The sequence below is a fragment of the Macrobrachium rosenbergii genome, chromosome 50, assembly GCF_040412425.1.
Source record: "Macrobrachium rosenbergii isolate ZJJX-2024 chromosome 50, ASM4041242v1, whole genome shotgun sequence".
NCBI lineage: Eukaryota > Metazoa > Arthropoda > Malacostraca > Decapoda > Palaemonidae > Macrobrachium > Macrobrachium rosenbergii.
Genome location: NC_089790.1, coordinates 38959207 through 38982539, shown reverse-complemented (window position 1 = coordinate 38982539; position 23333 = coordinate 38959207). Strand labels below are relative to the sequence as shown.

General features: G+C 34.0%; 1 protein-coding gene across 1 annotated transcript in view; it reads left to right on the top strand.

Annotated features, from left to right (window-relative positions):
* LOC136832859 (dynein axonemal heavy chain 5-like) overlaps nucleotides 1-23333 on the top strand; it is a 401416-nt gene that overhangs the window by 141260 nt on the left and 236823 nt on the right. Inside the window, 8 exon segments of the mRNA XM_067094521.1 lie at nucleotides 3305-3540; nucleotides 6552-6700; nucleotides 13595-13727; nucleotides 14819-15057; nucleotides 20817-21057; nucleotides 21360-21559; nucleotides 21738-21902; nucleotides 22122-22274. Coding sequence (XP_066950622.1) covers nucleotides 3305-3540; nucleotides 6552-6700; nucleotides 13595-13727; nucleotides 14819-15057; nucleotides 20817-21057; nucleotides 21360-21559; nucleotides 21738-21902; nucleotides 22122-22274 — 1516 coding nt within the window.

The window sequence follows — 23333 nt, the reverse complement described above, 5'->3', positions numbered from 1 at the left end:
GAATATATTGACTTATCTTTAGATGTTGTTGTTCTTTAATTATATTCGAAAGTATTTACCGAAGTTTTATTAGTTAAGCTTTTTCTACTATAAGAAATTTTTTAATGTCACGTTTCAGCCTCTTGCTCACTATCAAGATTATCTGCCACCCATTCCAGATGTTAATAACAGATGGAAATTCATTATATTTGTTTTTCTTGTTTTACCTCATTTTGGAGAATATAAACATATTTTCTCTCAAGGGGTGGATGATCTAGTCCTCAGCGTACGGGTTCAGAATTAGGTCAAATCGACAATTGAGGAGGCCAATCAGCGTTGTAATGGCCAATTATATATTTGCACATAACAGCTGTAAAAGAATACGTTATCGATTATGAAAATCTCATACCACACAAATACTTAACAAAATTTTAGTGCATGTTATAGGAATCCCCGCCTTTCACAGATTAGGCAAGGATCATTAGGCCTAGCCAAAAATTTAAAGGTTAGTATTCAACACGTTTTTATATTCTGACTATGACAAATAAACAAAATTTAATGAATAGTCCTGTTTTTAACGCTGTATACGCAAAACATATCAGCCTACAAATTTTGATTACTAAAATAAAACCCTTTTCAGACCAAAAAAATTTTGTAGGCCGAATTACAGGAAAAAAACTGATATTTCAATTCTTAAAAAAAAAAAAAAAATACACGCGAAAAAACGATTATAATTTTAATTTCCTTTAAATGGAATGTTACTTTGCTCCGCTACGAGGATACGCATTGCCACGCATTAGCGAGTGACTCGTTCGTTTATTTTATATCAGGCCAGCCTTGTAACCAATAATTAATAATATTGAGAACCAGAGACTGAACTACTATTATCCGTGTATTAGAACCAACGCAATGTGTGATGCGATTTATGTAAGATAAAGTGTCAGTGTCCTGTTTAGCTATATTGTCTACAGTATATGTTTCATGTGACAAATAAATATTCCATTTACATACCAAAGTTGTTTACATACGTGCTAAGAGATACTAGGAGTTATGTTAATATAACCGACTTCCATTTTTACTTCTGAAGGGGCACAAGCTATAAAATGTGCAGAACCTATGAAGATGCAAAGGACGTTTTTCTCGAAATAAACTTTTCAGCACATTGTGTATCTTCGGCCCGATTAATCAAGTTTTCTCTGCCGACTATCCCTTTTCTTAAAATTATTTGAGTATCATTTGTCTATTGCCAAATTTGTTTGCTTTTCCTGATAAATCATTTACACAAATTATGAAAAGAATTGGACATAAGATGGGACCTTGGGGAACTCCGTTTGAAATAACTTATGAAGACGAAACCGTATTTCCTAAACGAAGAAGAAGACTGGCACTCTGGCAGTGATCACTTGTGCAACTTCGAAACTAATTGGTAGGGATCTATTTAGTTTCAAGCATTTCGCCATTAATGTCTCTTGACTAATTCTATCGAAAGACTCAGAAAGATCAAATAAGACTAAAAAGATGTTTTACCGTGAGCAGTCTTTTGATAATGCTTGTCAGTTACTTGAAAAAGGGCTGTCTCTGTTGAGAGCTTTGCTCTTAAGCCTGGTTGGTTATTTGAAAACAGTCTATTCTCCTCAAGATAGACATTAACTGATAGCTACTATTTTTTCAAGTGTTTTTGCGAAAAAGGGCAAATGAGAGATGAGTCTATCATTGCCAACACTATATTTAACAACATTTTTGTATATCGATAAAATATGAGATTTTCCATGTATCAGGAAATATATGAGTAACAATAGAGGTGTTCATTATTATGAGAATTTGAATATAAAACGCAATTACTGGTAATGCGTCTATTATAAATCTTAGCCTAGTGCAGTCTGAGACGAGCGCATTATTTCGGTTAGAGCCTTGATAGCAAGAATGACGCAGTTCATATCTACAGGGCTTAAAGTAAAACTCATTCTTTTATCACAATTAGATTTAAGTTATATAGAAAGTTTTAATGATTAAATTCCTTTGTTTTATGTTTCTCATTTTTAAGTACTTAAAAATTTTTGTCTCTCTGGTCTTACTTTTTATCATTTTCCATTATTCTTTTTTGCTATATTTTTTCTAAATTTCTCAAATTTTTGTCTATAATAATCTCTTCTCACCGTCTCCATCAAAGTTCTGATATATTCTCTCTATACTTTATACTGTTGCCGGAGGCCAGCATTTAACCGGTCCTTCTTTACAGAGCACTGTGAAGCATCTTTCTTTTAACTAAGCTTTGGTAGTGCCATTTATCCCATGGGGCTTTGATTTAGGTCGGATTGTGTTTCTTGTCATAATGGGATTATGTCTCTTGTTGCAAGCAGTTATTAAAGACTGTGTGAGTATAATAACTTGTTTACCTATGGCATCTGTGTATAGAATTTGTTTTAAGCTATTGATTTTATCTAGTAGCAGATTACAACAACAACAGTGTAGTTGTCTAGACTTCTGAACGTTTTTCTGCAGGGCTTCTCTTCGGTTTCGGAATACCAATAATTGCGGTAACAAGATCATGGTCAGCTATAGGGCCATCTTTTACATCAGAAGAAGTGATATTGCCTGGTTTATTTGTTAAGAGAGGGCCTAATAAAGCTACCGAGTTTTTAGTGAGCAGTAGGTTTATCACTCATAACGTTAAGCTTTGTCTGTTTTATTACTTTCATAAACTTGCTACTACACTTCAACAAATCGTCATTTACATGTCCTAAGTATACATGAGTTTATCACGATAATTTATAGACCTAAAAACATCTAGTAAATATTCAAGATTTGGCTGAGGACCGTGGATGTCAGTAGGTACAATCAACAATAAAAGACAGGAATTTCCAACATTGAGTATTCAAATATACCTCCTCAACTTCAACATCATCTGGTGTGAAAACATTAGTATCAGTTTTATAATTTTCAAGTCATTCCTAACATAAATACCTGAACTACCTCCCCGACCTTTATCACAATGAAAAATTTTAATATCTTGAATATGAGAGAGAGAGAGAGAGAGAGAGAGAGAGAGAGAGAGAGAGAGAGAGAGAGAGAGAGAGAGAGAAAGCGCTTTTAATCTTTCCAGGCAATTATCAATCAAAGGTAAAACCAATTTTTCCTGCCATTACATTGGATAACGGGTTATGACAATAGATCAGATGTCTAAGATCTTTAATGAAAACTTTTTTTATATCCTAAATTCCTCATATTTTCTCATTAGTTGTAGCTCTGACACTTCAGGTAGGAAGAATCCCCGAATTTGCAGGATCATTTCTAATGTTCCCTTTCACTCTCTCTTGCTTTGAAGAGAATCTGAAAAAGTCTCTTGCCATAGAAGCTTCCCTTTGGGTAGAAAAATACTGTGAAACGCTGAAGACGACCCACATGAAGGAGATGGAGAGGCTCTTTGCACAAATCAGCGAGTTTTCTCGTCGACTTGAGCGCCCCTTGAAAGACCTGGATGACATCAAGAGCGCAATCGACATCCTTCGAAAGACCCGTGACCTGGAGCTCGACATGGATGATGCTATTGACCCAATTGAGGTAAGATTATTTATAATAAGCTTATAATTTCAGAACCGATATCTAGAGCATTTTAGATGTGAAAATCAAATTCTTATCTTTTTCGAAAGAAGAAATATCTAACCACGGACTAATTTTTGGGTGGAATATAAATGTTAGAGGCTATTATAGAATTTTGTGATCATTAAAAGAAAGACGAATTTTGTTCCCTGCGAGTGATTGTTAGGTTTTGGAGGTTGTCAGGAAATGCTTCCTGCGATTGCCCTCAACGGGAAGTAGTAAAGCTGAACTCGAGCGTTTCTGATCACCTCATAAAAGCTATGCTTACCCTCTCAACGAAAGCAAAGTCGCAGCAAAACAAAAGAGGTAAGAAATGTGCCAAGTTTCTTCGGCGCAATCAATTTTTCTGTACAGCCGCGGCAGCTTATAATCCAGGCCACTGAAAATAGATCTCTCTTTCGGTGGTCTCGGTATAATGCTGTATGAGCCGCGGCCCATGAAACTTTAACCACAGCCCGGTGGTGGCCTATCCTACATCGTTGCCCTCTAGCCTCGGTAGTTTTTAAGATCTGAGTGAGGACAGAAAAAGTGCGGAAAGAGAAAATGCGGACGGACAGACAAAGCCATCTGAATAGTTTTCATTTACAGAAAACTACAAATTGAAGAGGAATTTTTTTCGATGCAAATGACTGTACAGGAAATGCTTACGATTGCCCTGCTTCATTTGCGATTGCCCGTTCTTTCAGCTTGAGTAAAGACATTGATAACAAGGAGCTGACTGGAATCATCTGAAACCCTGCAGTAGCGGCCACTGAGCTTTTAGGGTTGCATGTCCTTCAGCGGTTCCTCTTCACGAAATCTAGTTACTGTCTATATCCCTATAGTTAAGTCTTGGCTGGCTCTTCACTCAAGTAGGAACGACGTTAGTTTCTTGTTATCAATTATTTTTACTTAATTAAGCTGAAAGAAAGGAGAATCACAAAATGAATCAAGTTTCCTTGACATTAATGCTTCTCTTGCGTGGTTCGTGGAAATTCGAAGTCTCGTCTTTGCTTGCTCACCCTATGATCCATCTCGCTCCTGACAGACCTCTCTGTCGGTTACTCTCCTCCCAAGAAAGGGCGGAAGTTGACATGGCGTCATGATTACGTCATAGTTTACTATTTATTTTATTACCTTTTCACTATTTCACAGTTCTCACTATCCCGTCACAGTTTTTAAATTCACCATCCACCCTGAGTTGCTTTCTAAAAATGAATGTGTCTGTTCCTGCCACCTTCTAGTTTTCTGAAAAGAAAACTATTGTGCCGCCTTTGTCTGTCCGTCCGTACTTTTTTCTGTCCACTGAGGCTAGAGGGCTGCAAATTGGTATGTTGGTCATCCACCCTCCAATCATCACACTTAGCAAATTGCAGCCCTCTAACCTCAGTAGTTTTCATTTTATTTAGGGTTGAAGTTAGTCATGATCGTGCGTCTGGCAACGCTATAGGGCAGGCCACCACCTGGCCGTGGCTGAAAGTTCCATAGGCCCCGGCTCATACAGCATTATACGGTGTACAGAGAACTCGATTGCGCAGAAGAAACTTCGCCGCATTTTTTTCTTTTTTCTACAAGCTCTCTCTTTTAATGACTACGTGGATGTGTAATAGTCTTTAACATATAATATTTTCATCTTTAGAGTCAAGAAATTTTCGTGACGAGAGATAGAAAATTTATTACTCCCAAAAGGTTTCTGAAAAAATACTTAGTGTGTATGAAATATGTAATTTCACAGTTTTTGAAAAATCTTGCAACCTAAATGGTTGTAGGTGCAAACTGAATCGTAGCTGCAGCACAACAACGATAACCAAGTCTTACTTTTAAGCAAAAGTATATAGCAAAAGAAGAATCGTTAGTCCATTTTGTCTCATCCCCAAAATAATCAGACTTACAAATGTCCTCACTTCTCATTGAAAAGTACAATACTTCCCCATTGTTTTATCTTTTTCTGTCATTTGTACCCACAAGTCTATTATAACAAAATCATATTTAATCACAGTACTGTTAATGCTGCAGTGATTGAGATAAAAATACGATTTCATAAACAGACTTTTCTTAAATCTTTTCGTATAGAGTTTTGGAGCATGTAAAAAGCATCTCGTACAGAGATATAACTTGTATTTACTTTTCAAAACACAAAGCAGAATATTGTTTCTTATGCAAATTTGAAGTAAAATTATAAATCTTAGAGATCTATAATTTCATACAGACGATATTTTTTCTCGAAACCCTTTGGGATTAGTAAAATTCCTATCGCTCGTCATAAATTTTTTTTTTACTCTAAAGATATGTTATAGACTTTTACAGATCCATGTGGTCATTCAAGAGAGCTTAAGGAAAAAAAATTGAAAAATGCACCGAAGTTTCTTCGGCGCAATCGAGTTTTCTGTAAGGGCCGCGGCCCATGAAGCTTTCGGCCACGGGCCGGAGGTGGCCTGTCCTATACCGTTGCCAAACCATGATTAATGCTAATTTCAACCTTAAATAAAATAAAACTACTGATGCTAGAGGGCTGCAATTTGGTATGTTTGGTGACTGGAGAGTGGATGATCAACATACCAATTTGCAGCCCTCTAGCCTCAGTAGTTTTTAAGATCTGAAGGTGGACTGAAAAAATGCGGACAGGAAAAAGTGCAGACGATGGGGCAAAGCCATCTCAATAGTTTCCTTTTACAGAAAACTAAAATGGAAGAGGAATTTATTTCGTTGGGAATGACTGAAAGGCGTTAAGTGAGTAACTCGGTACAACCAAATGCAACCTGTGACTTTTCTTTAATCAGTTATTCTATTCTATGCTTCTATCAAAACTCTGAATCTCTTTACCGTCTATGTTACTTGTTTCGTAGAAGACGTGCTCATCGTTAACTAAAAAGAACAGACTTAGTGTGATTTTAAAGGAACAACTTATATTTCGAACTTTGCCGTTCCTAATCCTTCTTTTCTAAATGAAATCAAATACATAACATTTATAATGATATCAACGTATTTTCTAGGAATCCTTTGGGCTTCTTGTGAAGTACGAATTTGGTTTAACACAAGAAGAGGCAGAAAGGGTCGATAGCCTCCGATTTACCTGGACGAAAGTACTGATTCAGGCTGTAGACGTACAAAATCTCTTGTCTCGAGTGCAACCATACTTCAGGTAGGATGCCTTGCTTTTGTTAATGTATTTTCAGTTTCAGGAGACAGTTTGCATTTATAACCCTACAATTGATTTTAATGTTCCGGTGACGAGATAAGTTCATCTGCAAAAACATTATTATTTTCAGGAACATTAAGTAATGCTTATTATCATGGTAAGTAACATAGACAGGCTTCAGAAATATAAGAATCCACTGCGAGGGCAATGAAGACAAACGTGTCAGGAATAAATACTAAAGAACAAAATTACTCTAACTGTAAATCCAGCAAACAAAGGGACATCATTTCCATTAGCATTAAAGGCTGGAGCCCAATAATTAGCGTGTCCCTTCTGTTTCAAAGGTCAAGCTCTTTCCTTTGTACGGTTGCATGGAAAATGGTGGACTTTTCATGAACTAGTGTGATGGGATGTTTCGTAAATGGCTCACTGCCAAGTGACATAAATGTTTTTAAACTAGAGGACTGCAGGCATAATGTAAAGTTTAAAAATATAATGACTTAATGCTTTGAAAATAGCCTACGTAATTTGGTTTTGAAATTAATCATACACTTTTTCATACAATTCATAAAAGTTTTGTAATCTTTTGCAAAAACAAAACACGAAATATTTTTTGGGGGTCTTTCTGAGGGTTTTAACTTGATTTTACTTGATAATTTGGCTACTTTACAAACCAAAACAGTTTTCACGACTCTGCCTACATTATCAAGTTTTCATTACATATAGCATTTAAACACATTCATAGGATATATATCACACATACCACGTGTAATGCATGTCACGCTCTTTGTCAGCAGAATCACACTTTACACACACACACACACACACACACACACACACACACACACACACACATATATATATATATATATATATATATATATATATATATATATATATATATATATATATATATATATATATGTATGTATGTGTGTGTGAATAATAAAAACACGAAAACGTGTTCCACAGAAGTAAACATCTGACTCAAATCGGAACCGAACCCCGGTCGTTCTGATGAAAAAGCCAGGGAGTTAGCAATTCACCCAGACATGGTGAATTGCTAATTCCCTGGCCTCTCATTGAAAGACAGGGTTAGGTCCCAATGTAAGTCAGAAATTTATATATATATATATATATATATATATATATATATATATATATATATATATATATATATATATATATATATATATATATATATATATATATATTAACTTTATCACATACACAATTATTCTGTGCATTAGTAGAAGTACTAAAAAAGGACCTCATTCAAACTGGATGGTATGTAATGGAGCATTTATTCAGAAAAAGTTACAAGCTTTCTTGGACAAACAGTCCACATTATCAAGTATCTGTACAATGAGCGGATGCGTAGTCCAGCTGTATTTATATCTGTGTGCTGGGTACTTTTGATCCTACAATCGCCTAGCTCCTCCTGTGTGACCCCCACCCCCTCTTGATCTTGGCCTTTCTCTGCCCCCCTTCTTCTTCCAGGTGTCCATTTTCCGTGCGTTCTCTTGCGTTTTTCCTTCGTTTCCTTGCTACTGTGGAGTATACGATTTTTCTAGATATGCTGTCTTCAAAGCCGTTTCCGGTGTTGCCTGCCATTGTGTTGTTGGCGCAAGTTATGAAGGCGTTCTCTACTCGTACAACTAGTCTGGTCGTTTTGTTGGTGTTCCTGTACAGAAAACTCATATTTTCCCAGTCTATTTTATGGTCCTTTTCCCAACAGTGTTTGGCAACTGCTGACATCTGATTATAACGTCTTATGTTCTGCAGACGTTGTTTGCTTCGCTCTTTACATGATTTGCCAGTTTCGCCATAGTACCCTTCTTCACAGTCTAGACACGCTGCCATATATATACCCGCCCCCCCCTAATCTCTTTCCCCTCTACCGACTTTTGTTTCTAACTATTTTATTCCTAATGGTGTTTTTGGAGCTGCCTATCAATTTGAAATTATCTAGCTTTCTGTTGATGGGTACAATAGAGTTGTTGTCCGGGACTGTAATTATTTTCTTCCATAACAGGTGTTCCTTTTCTATCCTTTCCCTCTACCCAAAATAGTTTTTCCTTGCTTTGATGTGTGCCCACTCCCACCAATACTTAGGGTAGCCTAATCTCCTAAAACTCTCCCTCAGGTAATCCAGCTCTTCATCTAAAAATTCAGGACTGCAAATCCTATAAGACCTGATGGCCAACCCTGTCATTACTCCTATTTTTATTTCTTTCCTATGACTGGAGAACCTATGTATGTATGAGTTGGTATGTGTCTTCTTCCTATATACCTTGAATTTTAAATTTTCCCCTTCCCTCTTAACCAGGACATCCAAGAAAGGAATTTCTCCCTCCTTCTCTTCTTCTATTGTGAACTTGATGTGTTCATTTAGTTTATTTATGTTTTCTAAGAACTTGTGTAGATCTTCCCTTTCTCCCTTGTAAATAATCAAGATGTCATCCACGTATCTTACCCATTTTACGATATTTAAGTTCCCTTTATTTACTCTGCCCACCTCTTCCTTTTCAAACCATTCCTCACCTCTGGTTGGAAAGCTTTTCATGATGAAGTAACCTTTCTTTTAGAATATTTTAAACACAATAGTTTTCCTTCTAAGATAGTTTTTAATAGCCTCAATACAATACTTAACAAGAAGTTTTACACTAATCGTTATACCCTTACAGTACCAAAAATACACTTTTATGCCAAGTTTCCATACTGTCATGATGTCCATTTTAGAACAAAATTTACTAGCATAATTCAAAAACATTTTGGTGCTCTGCATGTTAAACTTGTTTCAATCAACCCCTAACAATTAGCTCTATTCTTGAATTTAAGGATCAGCTTTGTGCTACGATGCCCTCCAGAGTGGTGTATAAGTATTCTTGCCCCAAGTGTAGCTCGGGGATTTATGTGGGATCCACTCAGAGACTTCTAAAAGTACGCATAGATTCACATAGGGGGTAAATTTTCGTAAGGGGTAAAAATCTCCAACCCCAAACACTCCAACATCAAGTCTTGCGAAATTTTGTAAAACTCCCATTGAAAACAAAGATTTTTGCATAATTGGACGAACTTCTAGCCAACTGGAACTGCCAATACTCGAGTCTCTGATGATAAAACAGCTTGTTCCGAAACTGAACACTCAGACTTCGGCTGTTCCTTTATACCTGTCGTAATAATAATGTTTTTGACAGGTTGGCTCCATACCCTTAGTCACTTTTATTTATGTATTTATTTATTTTCTTAATGTGATTTTAAATTTTAGTTTTTAAAACATAAACAGTTTAAATATAATTTGTTTTTACTTGTCTTTTATATGTGCTTTTTGTTTTAATTAATTTCTCAGTGTTTTGCCTATTCCTCGGTGTCCTTTGTGTAAAAATTTTCCTTTTAAGTCGATTGTCGTTTTTTATGTTCTGACTTTGCCTTTGTATATTTTTTCTGTAATTTTCATTGTAAATGCTTTTTTTTTTTTTTTTTTTAATTCTAGAACCCCTGATGATGTATATAATCATGGATTATGAAACGTTGGGAATAAACATGGAATCAAATGACTAGTCAAGAGTATTCCTGTCTGCCTTCCCGTTTGATGTCTGTATTCGGGCATTCCCGTTTGCTCATTGTATTCGGACATTCCCTTTGCCTTTTGTATATATTTTTATATATATTATATATTATAAATATATTATGTTTAAATATATATATATATTATATATATATATATATATATATATATATATATATATATATATATATATATATATATATAATATATATATATATATATATATATATATATATATATATATATATTCATATATATATATATATATATATATATATATATATATATATATATATATATATTATATATATATATATATATATATATATATATATATATATATATATATATATATATATATATATATATATATATATATATATATATATATATATATATATATATATATATATATATATATATATATATATATATATATATATATATATATACACACACATAAACATCTAAGGGAAGAAGGATGCTTCCGTCACGCAGGATGCTTTATTTATCTAACATTTCAGGACATTCTTTAAACTATAAAATTGAAATATAATTCAATTTTAAGCAGACTCTGTCCAAACATTAACATAAAATGATAAGAATGCAAAGAGCAAAACATGAATAATTGAACAAGGTATACCGAGTTGGGACTGAAGATGAAGACAGTGACACGCAGGGTCCGATGTGTTCCAACAAAAGCCCGCGAGAGGTACAGGGGGAATCAACTGTTTGATGAACAATTGATGGTCAACTGGAGCCTTGCCTGTCATTTGAAAGTCTTTGTATCTATGTTATATCTACATTTTCTGCGCGATCTCTAATACATAAGAATTCCGTGTTTGTTAGTTTTACACCTGTTCCGGAACTCACACCTAGATAAGAGTCCATTCTCACTTTCAGCCACCTACGGGTGGAGGCCTCGCATTCCCCCTGAACACATTTAGGTATTTCAGTCACTGGATTAGAGGGCATCAATTCAAGATCAACGTCAATTAAATAGTTGTTAATAGTTTTATGTTAGTCATGATAGAAATGTTTAACATAAATTAAGTGGACGCTTGCATTAAATGATAGTTTTGGAAGTGCTGGTATTTAAAATTTTGGGTGGTAATTGTTGTTTAAGAATTTATAAAGAGCTTATTTAAAAGCTTAGATGGAAAATAATTAGTAACAAAATTTTGATGGAGATAAAAAATTTCTTGATGGAAGCTATTCCAGTTAGATGTTAAGGTAAAGGCCCAGTGGATGAGGGTATATATATATGCATATATATATGTATGTAATATATATATATATATATATATATATATATATATATATATATATATATATATATATATATATGTGTATATATTGCCTTTCACTGCTCCTTCTAGAATCTCTACATCAATAAACTGTCGCCTTCCTTAAACAACCGAATTACTTCCACACCATTATATATTGTCTAACAGCCTATTACTCACACATCCCTCTCTTTTTCTCTATCCATTTTTTTCTGAAACTGCTTTTGAGTATTCTTTTCCTATTTAGTTAACAACCTCACCTCTTAACAGTAGGCTCGGCAACACCTTTGATGTTATTGTTCGCTTTTTACGTATTTACATGTAAATATATATGTAAATTATATATATATATGTATAATATATATATATATATATATATATATATATATATATATATATATATATATATATATATATATATATATATATGTATATATATATATATATATATATATATATATATATATATATATATATATATATATATATATATATATATATATATATATATATATATATATATATATATATATATATATATATATATATATATATATATATATATATATATATATATATATATATATATATATATATATATATATATATATATATATATATATATATATATATAATTTACCAGATTTTTACTCGTGGTGAGCTAAAATTTAATAAAAGCAGGGCAACGAGAAGACCAGAAACCATATCTTTTTCCATCATCAAGACTGCAGTAAATATAAATCGTACAATCTTACTAAGTGTTTAGGAAGCTAAAATCTAAAAGATATCTACTTACGCAATACAACGTTCGTTAATCTAAAAGTAAAATAAAAATCATGAAGTGGTTTTAAACTAAAAGTAAATGAAAACTATACACAATTCAGGAAATAATATAGATAAAAAAGTGCACAGTAAAAACAAAGGTCTTGCCGGGCCTGCTGTTAAGAGGTGAGGCTGCTAACTAACTCTAAAAGAATACCCAAGGACAATGTCAGGAAAAAGAGGGGAGAGAGAAAGAGAGGGAGGTGTGAGTAATAGGCGGTTAGGCAATGCGTTATGGTGTAGAAATAGTTTGGTTGTTTAAGGAAGGCGACAGTTTCTTGACGTAAATAGATATAAAAAAAAAGGAGCGAAAAGCAAATGGTGGTTTAAGAAAGTATTGTGAAATTACTGTACATAATATCGGCTTTACGTGAGTTGTATGGTTCCTTATGGCTAAAAATTCTTTTGATTTTAAAATGAAACCAGTGCTATGACTGACACCTCTATGGGAATCGATGTGGACTTTAAGTAAGCGTCGGGAAGATCCGACATAATTTTCTAAATTATGTATATTATTTACAAACAACGAAAAAGCACATCAACCCCGCGAGGGTGTCATTGAACCTGAAAAGTGTGCCTGTTGTTAAAGTGTTTTAATACAAACCATACGTTGTGTTCAGAGTGGAATAATTTCCAAAATGAAATATAACTTGAAACATTTTTTGAAAACAGCTGTTATCCTTCTCACCTCTCAACAAAATTCTTATGAAAGTTCTTAAACACTATTTATCGGCTCTGTTAATATGTCCTCAGTTCCAAAGAAATTAATGTATTTTATGTTAGAATATGTAAAAAATGCATCTTTTATAAGAAATTATAACAACATATATTAAAGTAAAATGCAAAACAAGTGGTATACAGATAATGGTGACCGTTCAGGGAAATAACAGAAGGATCCAGACCAGGTCTTGAATGTGTAGATGTAAGGTTAGGTTCTCAGATTAGAGACCATATCATCAAAAATCATGGACTAAGTCCAGTCATTTTTCTGTCCTATATCCTAAAATCATTCTCTCTCTCTCTTGTTTTTCTCTCTCTCTCAAATGTTTACCTCTTGACTATGACGATTCCAATTCATTTATATATATATATATATATATATATATATATATAAATATATAAAATTTATATATATATATATATATATATATATATATATATATATATATATATATATATATATATATACATATGCATATATTTCTTTATTTTAACCAGGAATGAGCTTATCCACAATGTAGCAACGTTCAAGAAGGACTGTGATAAGTTTGTGAATGATTACAGAACACAGGGTCCAATGGTTCCTGGCCTACCGCCACAAGAAGCTTCGGACAGACTTGTCATAGCGCAGGTAATGGTTATAGGTGAGGTGATAAATACCTCTGATACGTTTTAATCTTTCTCTTATATCTCCGGGTTAGGGTAAACTCCAAAAGATTACTCAGTCATCTGCGAAAGAATTGAAATTAGCGTGATTCAAACTTGTAACTATTTATGCTAGATGTTATGGTAATGGGATTTTGATTAACAATTAAAACAAAGAAACAAGAAGCTGGTTGTTTTGGAAGCCAAAGTCAGAGTAACTTTATTTTGCTTAAAACAGACATATAAACTAAAAGCTGGTTGTTCTCTGCTTATTATAGTTCAAGTTATACCTGTAGAATGTAAATATAGCGAAGATACTAGTGATAGCTTTTCTTACTATTGCAAACACTAATTATTATTCTAAATGCTATTATATTTCTTTGGGTGGTGGAGAGTTTGGTAACATTTTGCATTATAACAATCAATAAAATAGTGGTATTACTTACATGGCAACAATCAGTCAACTCTGCATTGATAAACAGCAAAAAATTATTCTTGCAAGTACATGAAATAATACCATTACCCAGTCAGCAAACAGAATTTTGCTACGCTCATGATTGCTTGTAGAAATCATTATAAAACTGCCAAATCTTTTAAAGTCTTCCATTCGTAACATTCTTAATGACCTTATTTGTTTTGAACAATTTGAAACTTGATTATACATAAAAGACCTTATGATATAGGGAATATAATTCAAATGACACTGGCTCTTTCTCCCGATGAGTGCTTATTTCACAGCAATATTATGCCTTTCACTGAAGACAGCCTTGTGTACCCTTTCCCTTTGCGTGTTAATAATAGTTCTTAGATATTTTATTCCAGTCATTGTACAAACGTATGTTTGTTAATTTTATGGGTAATGCATGCTAAAATAACATTAAATATCCTTAAAATTATTGTGACGACAGTCAAATATGAGCTAGACTAGGAAAAGATTACTTTCTTTGCACATTGTATAAAACATTATCCGAAAGGGCCTTCATAATATGAGGAAAATTTTTGCACTGATTTACTAAAATGTGAAAAGAATCATTGCCCCGCTAAGATTACGAATACTTTGTTTCTTATATTTTTAAGAATCGTTTCGACACCCTCTGGCGGAAACACTCCAGTTACTCTGTGGGAGAGGAACTTTTCAGACTTCCACGTTCTGAATTTCCTGAACTTGGCCAGATCAGAAAAGAACTTAATTTGCTTCAGAAGTTGTATAAACTTTACAATGATGTTATCGACCGGGTCTCCTCTTACTACGACATTGCCTGGGTTGATGTCAACATTGAAGAAATCAACAATGAACTTATGGAATTCCAGAACAGGTCCGTATTCTTCGTACAGCTTCCTTCTTTCCATTTTTTTCATTTATCTATTTATTTACTTATTTGTTTATTTATTTATTTTTTAGTCTGATATAAACTTCTTGGTTTTCGAAGCTTTTTTTTGTTAAGGCCTAACTCAGGAGAGACCGATGTCCCTTGTGATTTCTTTGATTATTAATTATGAGATAGAAATAGGCAATTTCCTATTAAGATACTGTAACACTTGTGCGGCCATTCGAAAAATCATAAGCATATCAGTGAATCCTCGTAATCTTAAGAACTACCTAACATGATGATGGGCCGAACTTTGATATTTTGATATATATATATATATATATATATATATATATATATATATATATATATATATATATATATATATACACATATATATTTACAGATATATATATATATATATATATATATATATATATATATATATATATATATATATATACATATATATATATATATATATATATATATATATATATATATATATATATATATATATATATATATATATATATATATATATATATATATATATATATATATATATATATATATATATATATATATATATATATATATATATATATATATATATATATATATATATATATATATATATATATATATATATATATATATATATATATATATATATATATATATATATATATATATATATATATATATATATATATATATATATATATATATATATATATATATATATATATATATATATATATATATATATATATATATATATATATATATATATATATATATATATATATATATATATATATATATATATATATATATATATATATACATATAGCTTGGAGGCGAAGCTGGAGGCGAAGGAAAGGGCATCATTGTTACAATTAGTTTATTATACAGACGTTTCACGACAACTGCTATCGTCGCATTTTCAAGGCTGTAATGATTAAAAAACCTTCTTACAAAAAGTTACATTAAACCATCGATATATACATATAAATTATAAGTCAAATAAAAACAGGGGGAATAGACACAGGACATACCTAAACCATACCAGTAACCATATCCGTGCCATACCCATGCCCATACCCTTCATATTCCATCATTAATAAATTCCCCCTTCATGTTCACCCTTAATAAGGTCGCCATTCCTGTTCCACCCTTAAAAAGTTCCCCATTCCTGTTCCCCCCTTAATGAGCTCCCAGTTCATGTTCCACCCTTAATGTGCTCCCCATTCATGTTCCACCCTTAATGAGCTCCCCATTCCTGTGCCACCCTTAATGAGCTCCCCATTCCTGTTCCACACTTAATGAGCTCCCCATTCCTGTTCCATCCTTAACGAGCTCCCCATTCCTGTTCCAACCTAAATGAGCTCCCCATTCCTGTTCCACCCTTAATGAGCTCCCCATTCCTGTTCCACCCTTAATGAGCTCCCCATTCCTGTTCCATCCTTAACGAGCTCCCCATTCCTGTTCCATCCTTAACAAGCTCCCCATTCCTGTTCCACCCTTAATGAGCTCCCCATTCATGTGCCATCCTTAATGAGCTCCCCATTCCTGTTCCACCCTTAACGAGCTCCCCATTCCTGTTCTACCCTTAACGAGCTCCCCATTCCTGTTCCACCCTAAATGAGCTCCCCATTCCTGTCCCACCCTTAATGAGCTCCCCATTTCTGTTCCACCCTTAACAAGCTCCCCATTCCTGTTCCATCCTTAACAAGCTCCCCATTCCTGTTCCATCCTTAACGAGCTCCCCATTCCTTTTCTACCCTTAATGAGCTCCCTATTCCCGTTCCACCCTTAATGAGCTGCCCATTCCTGTTCCATCCTTAATGAGCTGCCCATTCCTGTTCCACCCTTAATGAGCTCCCCACTCCTGTTCCATCCTTAACGAGCTCCCATTCCTGTTCCACCCTTAACGAGCTCCCCATTCCTGTTCCACCCTTAACGAGCTCCCCATTCCTGTTCCACCCTTAATGAGCTCCCCATTCCTGTACCACCCTTAATGAGCTCTCCATTCCTGTTCCACCCTTAACGAGCTCCCCATTCCTGTTCTACCTTAACGAGCTCCTCATTCCTGTTCCACCCTTAACGAGCTCCCCATTCCTGTTCCACCCTCAATGAGCTCCCCATTCCTGTTCCACCCTTAAGGAGCTCCCCATTCCTGTTCCACCCTTAATGAGCTCCCCATTCCTGTTCCACCCCTAATGAGCTCCCCATTACCTCTTCCACCCTTAATGAGCTTCCCACTCCTGTTCCACCCTTAATGAGCTCCCCATTCCTTTTCCACCCTTAATGAGCTCCCCATTCATGTTCCATCCTTAAGCTCTCCCTTCATATTCCACCCTTAATAAGTTCCCCTTTCATGTTCCACCCTTAATAAGTTCCCCATTCATGTTCCACCCTTGATGAGCTCCCCATTCATGTTCCACCCTTAATGCGCTCCCCATTCCTGTTCCACCCTTAATGAGCACCCCAATCATGTTCCATCCTTAAGCTTTCCCTTCATATTCCACCCTTAATAAGTTCCTCTTTCATGTTCCACCTTAAATAAGCTCCCCTTTCATGTTCCACCCTTAATAAGTTCCCCATTCATGTGCCACCATTAGTCTTTCCCTTCATATTCCACCCTTAATAAGTTCCCCTTACGTGTTCCACCCTTAATAAGTTCCCCTTTCATGTTCCACCCTTAATAAGTTCCCCATTCATGTTCCACCATTAAGCTTTCCCTTCATATTCCACCCTTAATAAGTTCCCTTTCATGTTCCATCCTTAATGAGCACCCCATTCATGTTCCACCCTTAATAAGTTCCCCATTCATGTGCCACCATTAAGCTTTCCCTTCATATTCCACTCTTAATAAGTTCCCCTTTCATGTTCCACCCTTATTCACCTCCCCCTTCATGTTCCATCCTTCATAAACTCCCCATTCATGTTCCACCATTAATGAGCTCCCCATTTTAGTTCCACCCTTAATGAGCTCCCCATTCATGTTCCACCTTTAATGAGCTCCCCATTCTTGTTCCTCCCTTAATGAGTTCCCCTTTCATGTTCCACTCTTAATGAGCTCCCCAAATATGATCCAACCTTAATGAGCTCCCCATTCCTATTCCACCCTTAATGAGCTCCCCATTCCTGTACCACCCTTAATAAGTTCCCCTTTCATGTTCCGCCCTTTATGAGTTCCCCATTCATGTTCCACCCTTAATGAGCTCCCCATTCCTGTTCCACCCTTAATAAGTTCCCCTTTCATGTTCCACTCTTATTGAGCTCCCCAATCATGTTCCACTCTTAATGAGCTCCCCATTCCTGTTCCATCCTTAATGAGCTCCCCATTCCTGTTTCACCCTTAGTAAGTTCCCCTCTCATGTTCCACCCTTAATAAGCCCCCCCTTCCTGTTCCACCCTTAATAAGCTCGCCCTTCATGCTCCATCCTTAATGAGCTCGCATTCATGTTCCATTCTTAATAAGTTCCCCATTCATGCTCCATCCTTAATGAGTTCCCAGTTCATGTTCCACTCTTAATAAGTGCCCCATTCATGTTCCCCCTTAATTTGTTCTCCCATTCTTAATAAGTTCCCCATTCCTGTTCCACCCTTAATAAATTCCCCCTTTATGCTCCGCCCCTAACAAGTTTCCCCTTCATGTTCCACCTTAATAAGTTCCCCTTCACTTATAAGTTCCCAATTCATGTTCTAGCCTTGAGTTCCCCATTCATGTCCCACCCTTAATATGTTCCCCCTTCATGTTCATGGGAAGGGGAGAGGAGGAATGGGAAGGGGAGGGGAGGTGGAAGAGGAAAGGGGGAATGGGGAGGAAGGGGAAATGGTGAGGGAAGGGATAAGGGGAGGGGAGGGGATAAGGGATACGGGGAAGAGGGAGGGGAGGAAAGGGATAGGAAAGGAGGAGGGAGGGGAGGAGGAAGGGGAGGGGGATTATTGTTTTTCCATGAGGGAGTTCAGGTCCTGGGGGGATGGGGGTGTGTTTAGGGACTTCCCTGCTTAAACCTGCCTTTGGGGCGAGGGAAATGGGAGAAATGGGACACACACACACACACACACACACACACACACACACACACACACACATATATATATATATATATATATATATATATATATATATATATATATATATATATATATATATATATATATATATATATATATATATGAATGGGTGAAAATATAGAGAGACGGGTGTAGGTCCTGACCGGTTTCAACTTTATTTCCAAAGCCATTGACGGGGACTGATACAGAATATTAGTAGTCATAAATATACATATACTACAGGAACAGTACTGACAAACAGACACAACCGTTTGAGACTACATATTCACACACAGCCACCAAACCTCCTTGGGCTAAAAATCACAATATAGTCTCAGGGGCAATACTGCTAAACATACCGACCATAGGCGACACCAGATCCACACCTGGCAGGTGTCAGGGCGATGGATTTAGAAAACTCATTGGCACTGTGTTTACAAATATGATAATCGTATTTCCGTACATCTCTACTGCCTACCTTAAAATTCAAACAATATAAAAATTTCTTTTAATATTAAAGGATCAAATTTATACATCCTTTGATGTACTTATCAAGAACTCTCCAGACAATACTAAAATTCCATGTAAATGTTGTGACAACTTTTATATTTGCCAAACGGGTAAAGCACTGGAAAGAAGAATAGAGCAGCATAAAAAATGTGTGAGATATGCACAGGGAATAGTGGTATTTTTGTACATGTTAGTGAGAAAAATCATGCTATCAACTGGGAAGGGGCAAAAAGGACTGTATATTCTAATAATGCACTGGAAAGAAATATTATTGAATCTAGCTTTATAAAAGAAAGTTGCAGCCATAATATGAATATCAGTCAAGGGATGTATAAACTTGATCCTTTAATATCAAAAGAAATTTGTAAATTGTTTAAATTTTAATGTAAGCAGTAGAGATGTATGGAAATAAGATTATCAAATTTGTAAACATAGTACAGGGGCAGCAGTCCTAATGAAATTTCCAACCCCGCCTCCCTGACACCTGTCAGGTGTGGATCTGATGTCGCCTATGGTGGGTATGTTTATCAGTATTGTCCCCTGAGAGTATATTGTGATTTTTAGCCAAACGAGTTTTGAAGGCCGCTCCTACCTTGACACCGGCCTGTGGGTGAATATGTAGTCTCAAACGGTTGTGTATGTTCGTCAGTACTGTTCCTGTAGTATATATATTTGTGAATTCTAATACTCTGTATCAGTCCTTCGTCATTGGCTTGGAAATAAAGTCGAAAACGGTCAGGACCTACACCTCGTCTCTTATTTTTCACCTGTGTTAATACGTGATAAATGAATCACGTACAAAAGTGATTATAATCATCGTATATATACATATATATATATATATATATATATATATATATATATATATATATATATATATATATATACATATACACATACACCACACACACACACACACACACACACATATATATATATATATATATATATATATATATATATATATTTATATATATATATATATATATATATATATATATATATATATGTATATATATGTATATAATATATATATATATATATATATATATATATATATATATATATATATATATATATATATATATATATATATAATTTCCATTTTCACTTATTTGAGTCGGATCAATATTTTACTTTACGTGAATTTGGCCAAATGCTATCTAATTCCTTAATGTTTATCACAGGTGCCGTAAACTACCAAAGGGCTTAAAAGAATGGCCAGCCTTCAATACTTTAAAGAAAACGATTGACGACTTTAATGACATGTGTCCTTTGTTAGAGCTTATGTCTAATAAAGCCATGAAACCAAGACACTGGCAGCGTATTGCGGAGGTCATTAACAGACCCTTAGAGGTGGACAGCGAGAACTTCTGTTTGAGAAATATCATGGACACTCCATTGTTGCAATTTAAAGAAGACATTGAGGTATGAAATGTTGCCTGTAAAAGTAAACATTTTTCTGTTTTATTGTAAACGATTTACCCACATATTTTAAGTTGTAATTTCTGTTATACATTACATTTTCAGTTACTTCAGATAATACTATATATTTTAGTATCAAGCCAGTTTATTTTTTAAAGTATTTGAAGTTGCGGTAAATCCTATGTGTGAGGAAATGGATGCAGCAGTTGTATATATTTCAGGTTTAAAACGATGATTTGAGAGATATCTCTTGATACCAATTTGTAGTGGCAAAAGTTTTTTTTTATATATATTGTTTTTTACAGGATATCTGCATATCTGCTGTAAAGGAGAAAGACATAGAGGCTAAACTACGAAATGTCACAAACGAATGGGCTACACATGACTTGACGTTTTCAGTCTTCAAGAACAGAGGAGAATTATTACTTAGAGGAGACACAACTGCTGAGGTCATATCGCAATTAGAAGATTCCCTGATGGTGCTGGGATCTCTCCTTTCAAATAGGTATACCATATTGTTTTCATATTAGCTAATATGTATATATGTCGATTTACGTATGTTTCAGCTGATATCGTGGGAAGTCTCAGGGTATGAAAGCATCAAGATTAACTGATCTGATACTTCGTATATCAGCTGGTAAACTTTATTATTAATATACTATGCCAGCGGTTGTGTCCACCAGGTACAACGCTCCATTTCGAAAGCAGATTCAGAAATGGGTCACCGATCTTTCCAATACGAATGAGATCCTGGAACGGTGGCTCTTCGTCCAGAACTTATGGGTTTACTTGGAAGCAGTTTTTGTGGGAGGCGATATTGCCAAGCAACTTCCCAAGGAGGCCAAAAGGTACAAATCTTTCCAGAGGAATAACAACCTTCGCTATTATTTCCAGTCTTATTACCGCGGGGGAAGTTTCTAGTATTAGAGTGAAACGAAATTGATCAGCCTTTGCTTTTAAAATACCCCCAGGATACAAAGTAGAATATAGACAAGAAGTTTTAAGAACGCCTTTCAAATATTATTTGAAGTTTCAGTCATGATTCTAAGACGTCTATTTCCTTGCAGATTCTACGTCATTGATAAAAATTGGCAACAAATAATGGGCAGGGCCCATGACAATCCGAATGTCGTGACGTGCTGCGTAGGAGATGACATGCTGAAGCAGTTATTGCCTCACTTGCAGGATCAGCTTGAACTTTGCCAAAAAAGTCTTTCAGGGTAAACGATCATCTCTGCTTTGTCATATTCTACCGCAAGATAAGCCATTTTAGAGTATATCCAAATACGCCTTGCTCTTCGATTATTTCGCATATATATATATATATATATATATATATATAAGATATAAATATCTCTTATTTATATATATATATATATATATATATATATATATATATAAAATATATATATATATATATATATATATATATATATATATATATATATATATATATATATATATATATATATATATATATATATATATATATATATATAACTGAATCACGAAAATATGGAACGTGATGAATATATAAATAAAGATAAAATCCATGAAGGAAATGGAAACACTGGAGTGCTATAGGCCTTTCGACACTAGTATCCTTTATATATATATATATATATATATATATATATATATATATATATATATATATATATATATATATATATATATATATAAATATATATATATGTATATATTTATTTATATATATATATATATATATATATATATATATATATATATATATATATATATATATATGTATTTATATATACATACATATATATATATACATATATATATATATATATATATATATATATATATATATATATATATATATATATATATATATATATATATATATATATATATATATATATATATATATATATATATATATATATATATATATATATATATATCAGCAATAAGTCACAAACTGCACGTGACAAATATATACGTAGACGACCACATGAAAGGTTAAAATTAAAGACCAAACTATCTAATTTGTGTATTGTTTACACTTCTTCGGGGTACAAAGTAAAATAAATAAAGAGAGACATAAACAAAAGAATGGCCAGAACAAAGATCAAAGCTTAACAAGCTAAACATCATTACTGAATGCAATCACTAGTTTGAAGTCAAATTGTCACATACGAAACAAAAAATACTTTAAAAATACTTAAGAACTGAAACTACAGTTAGAACAGGCTATTGCTAAAAGGTAACATTGTACAGACCCTACAATTTTATGAACAAGGTAACTATCT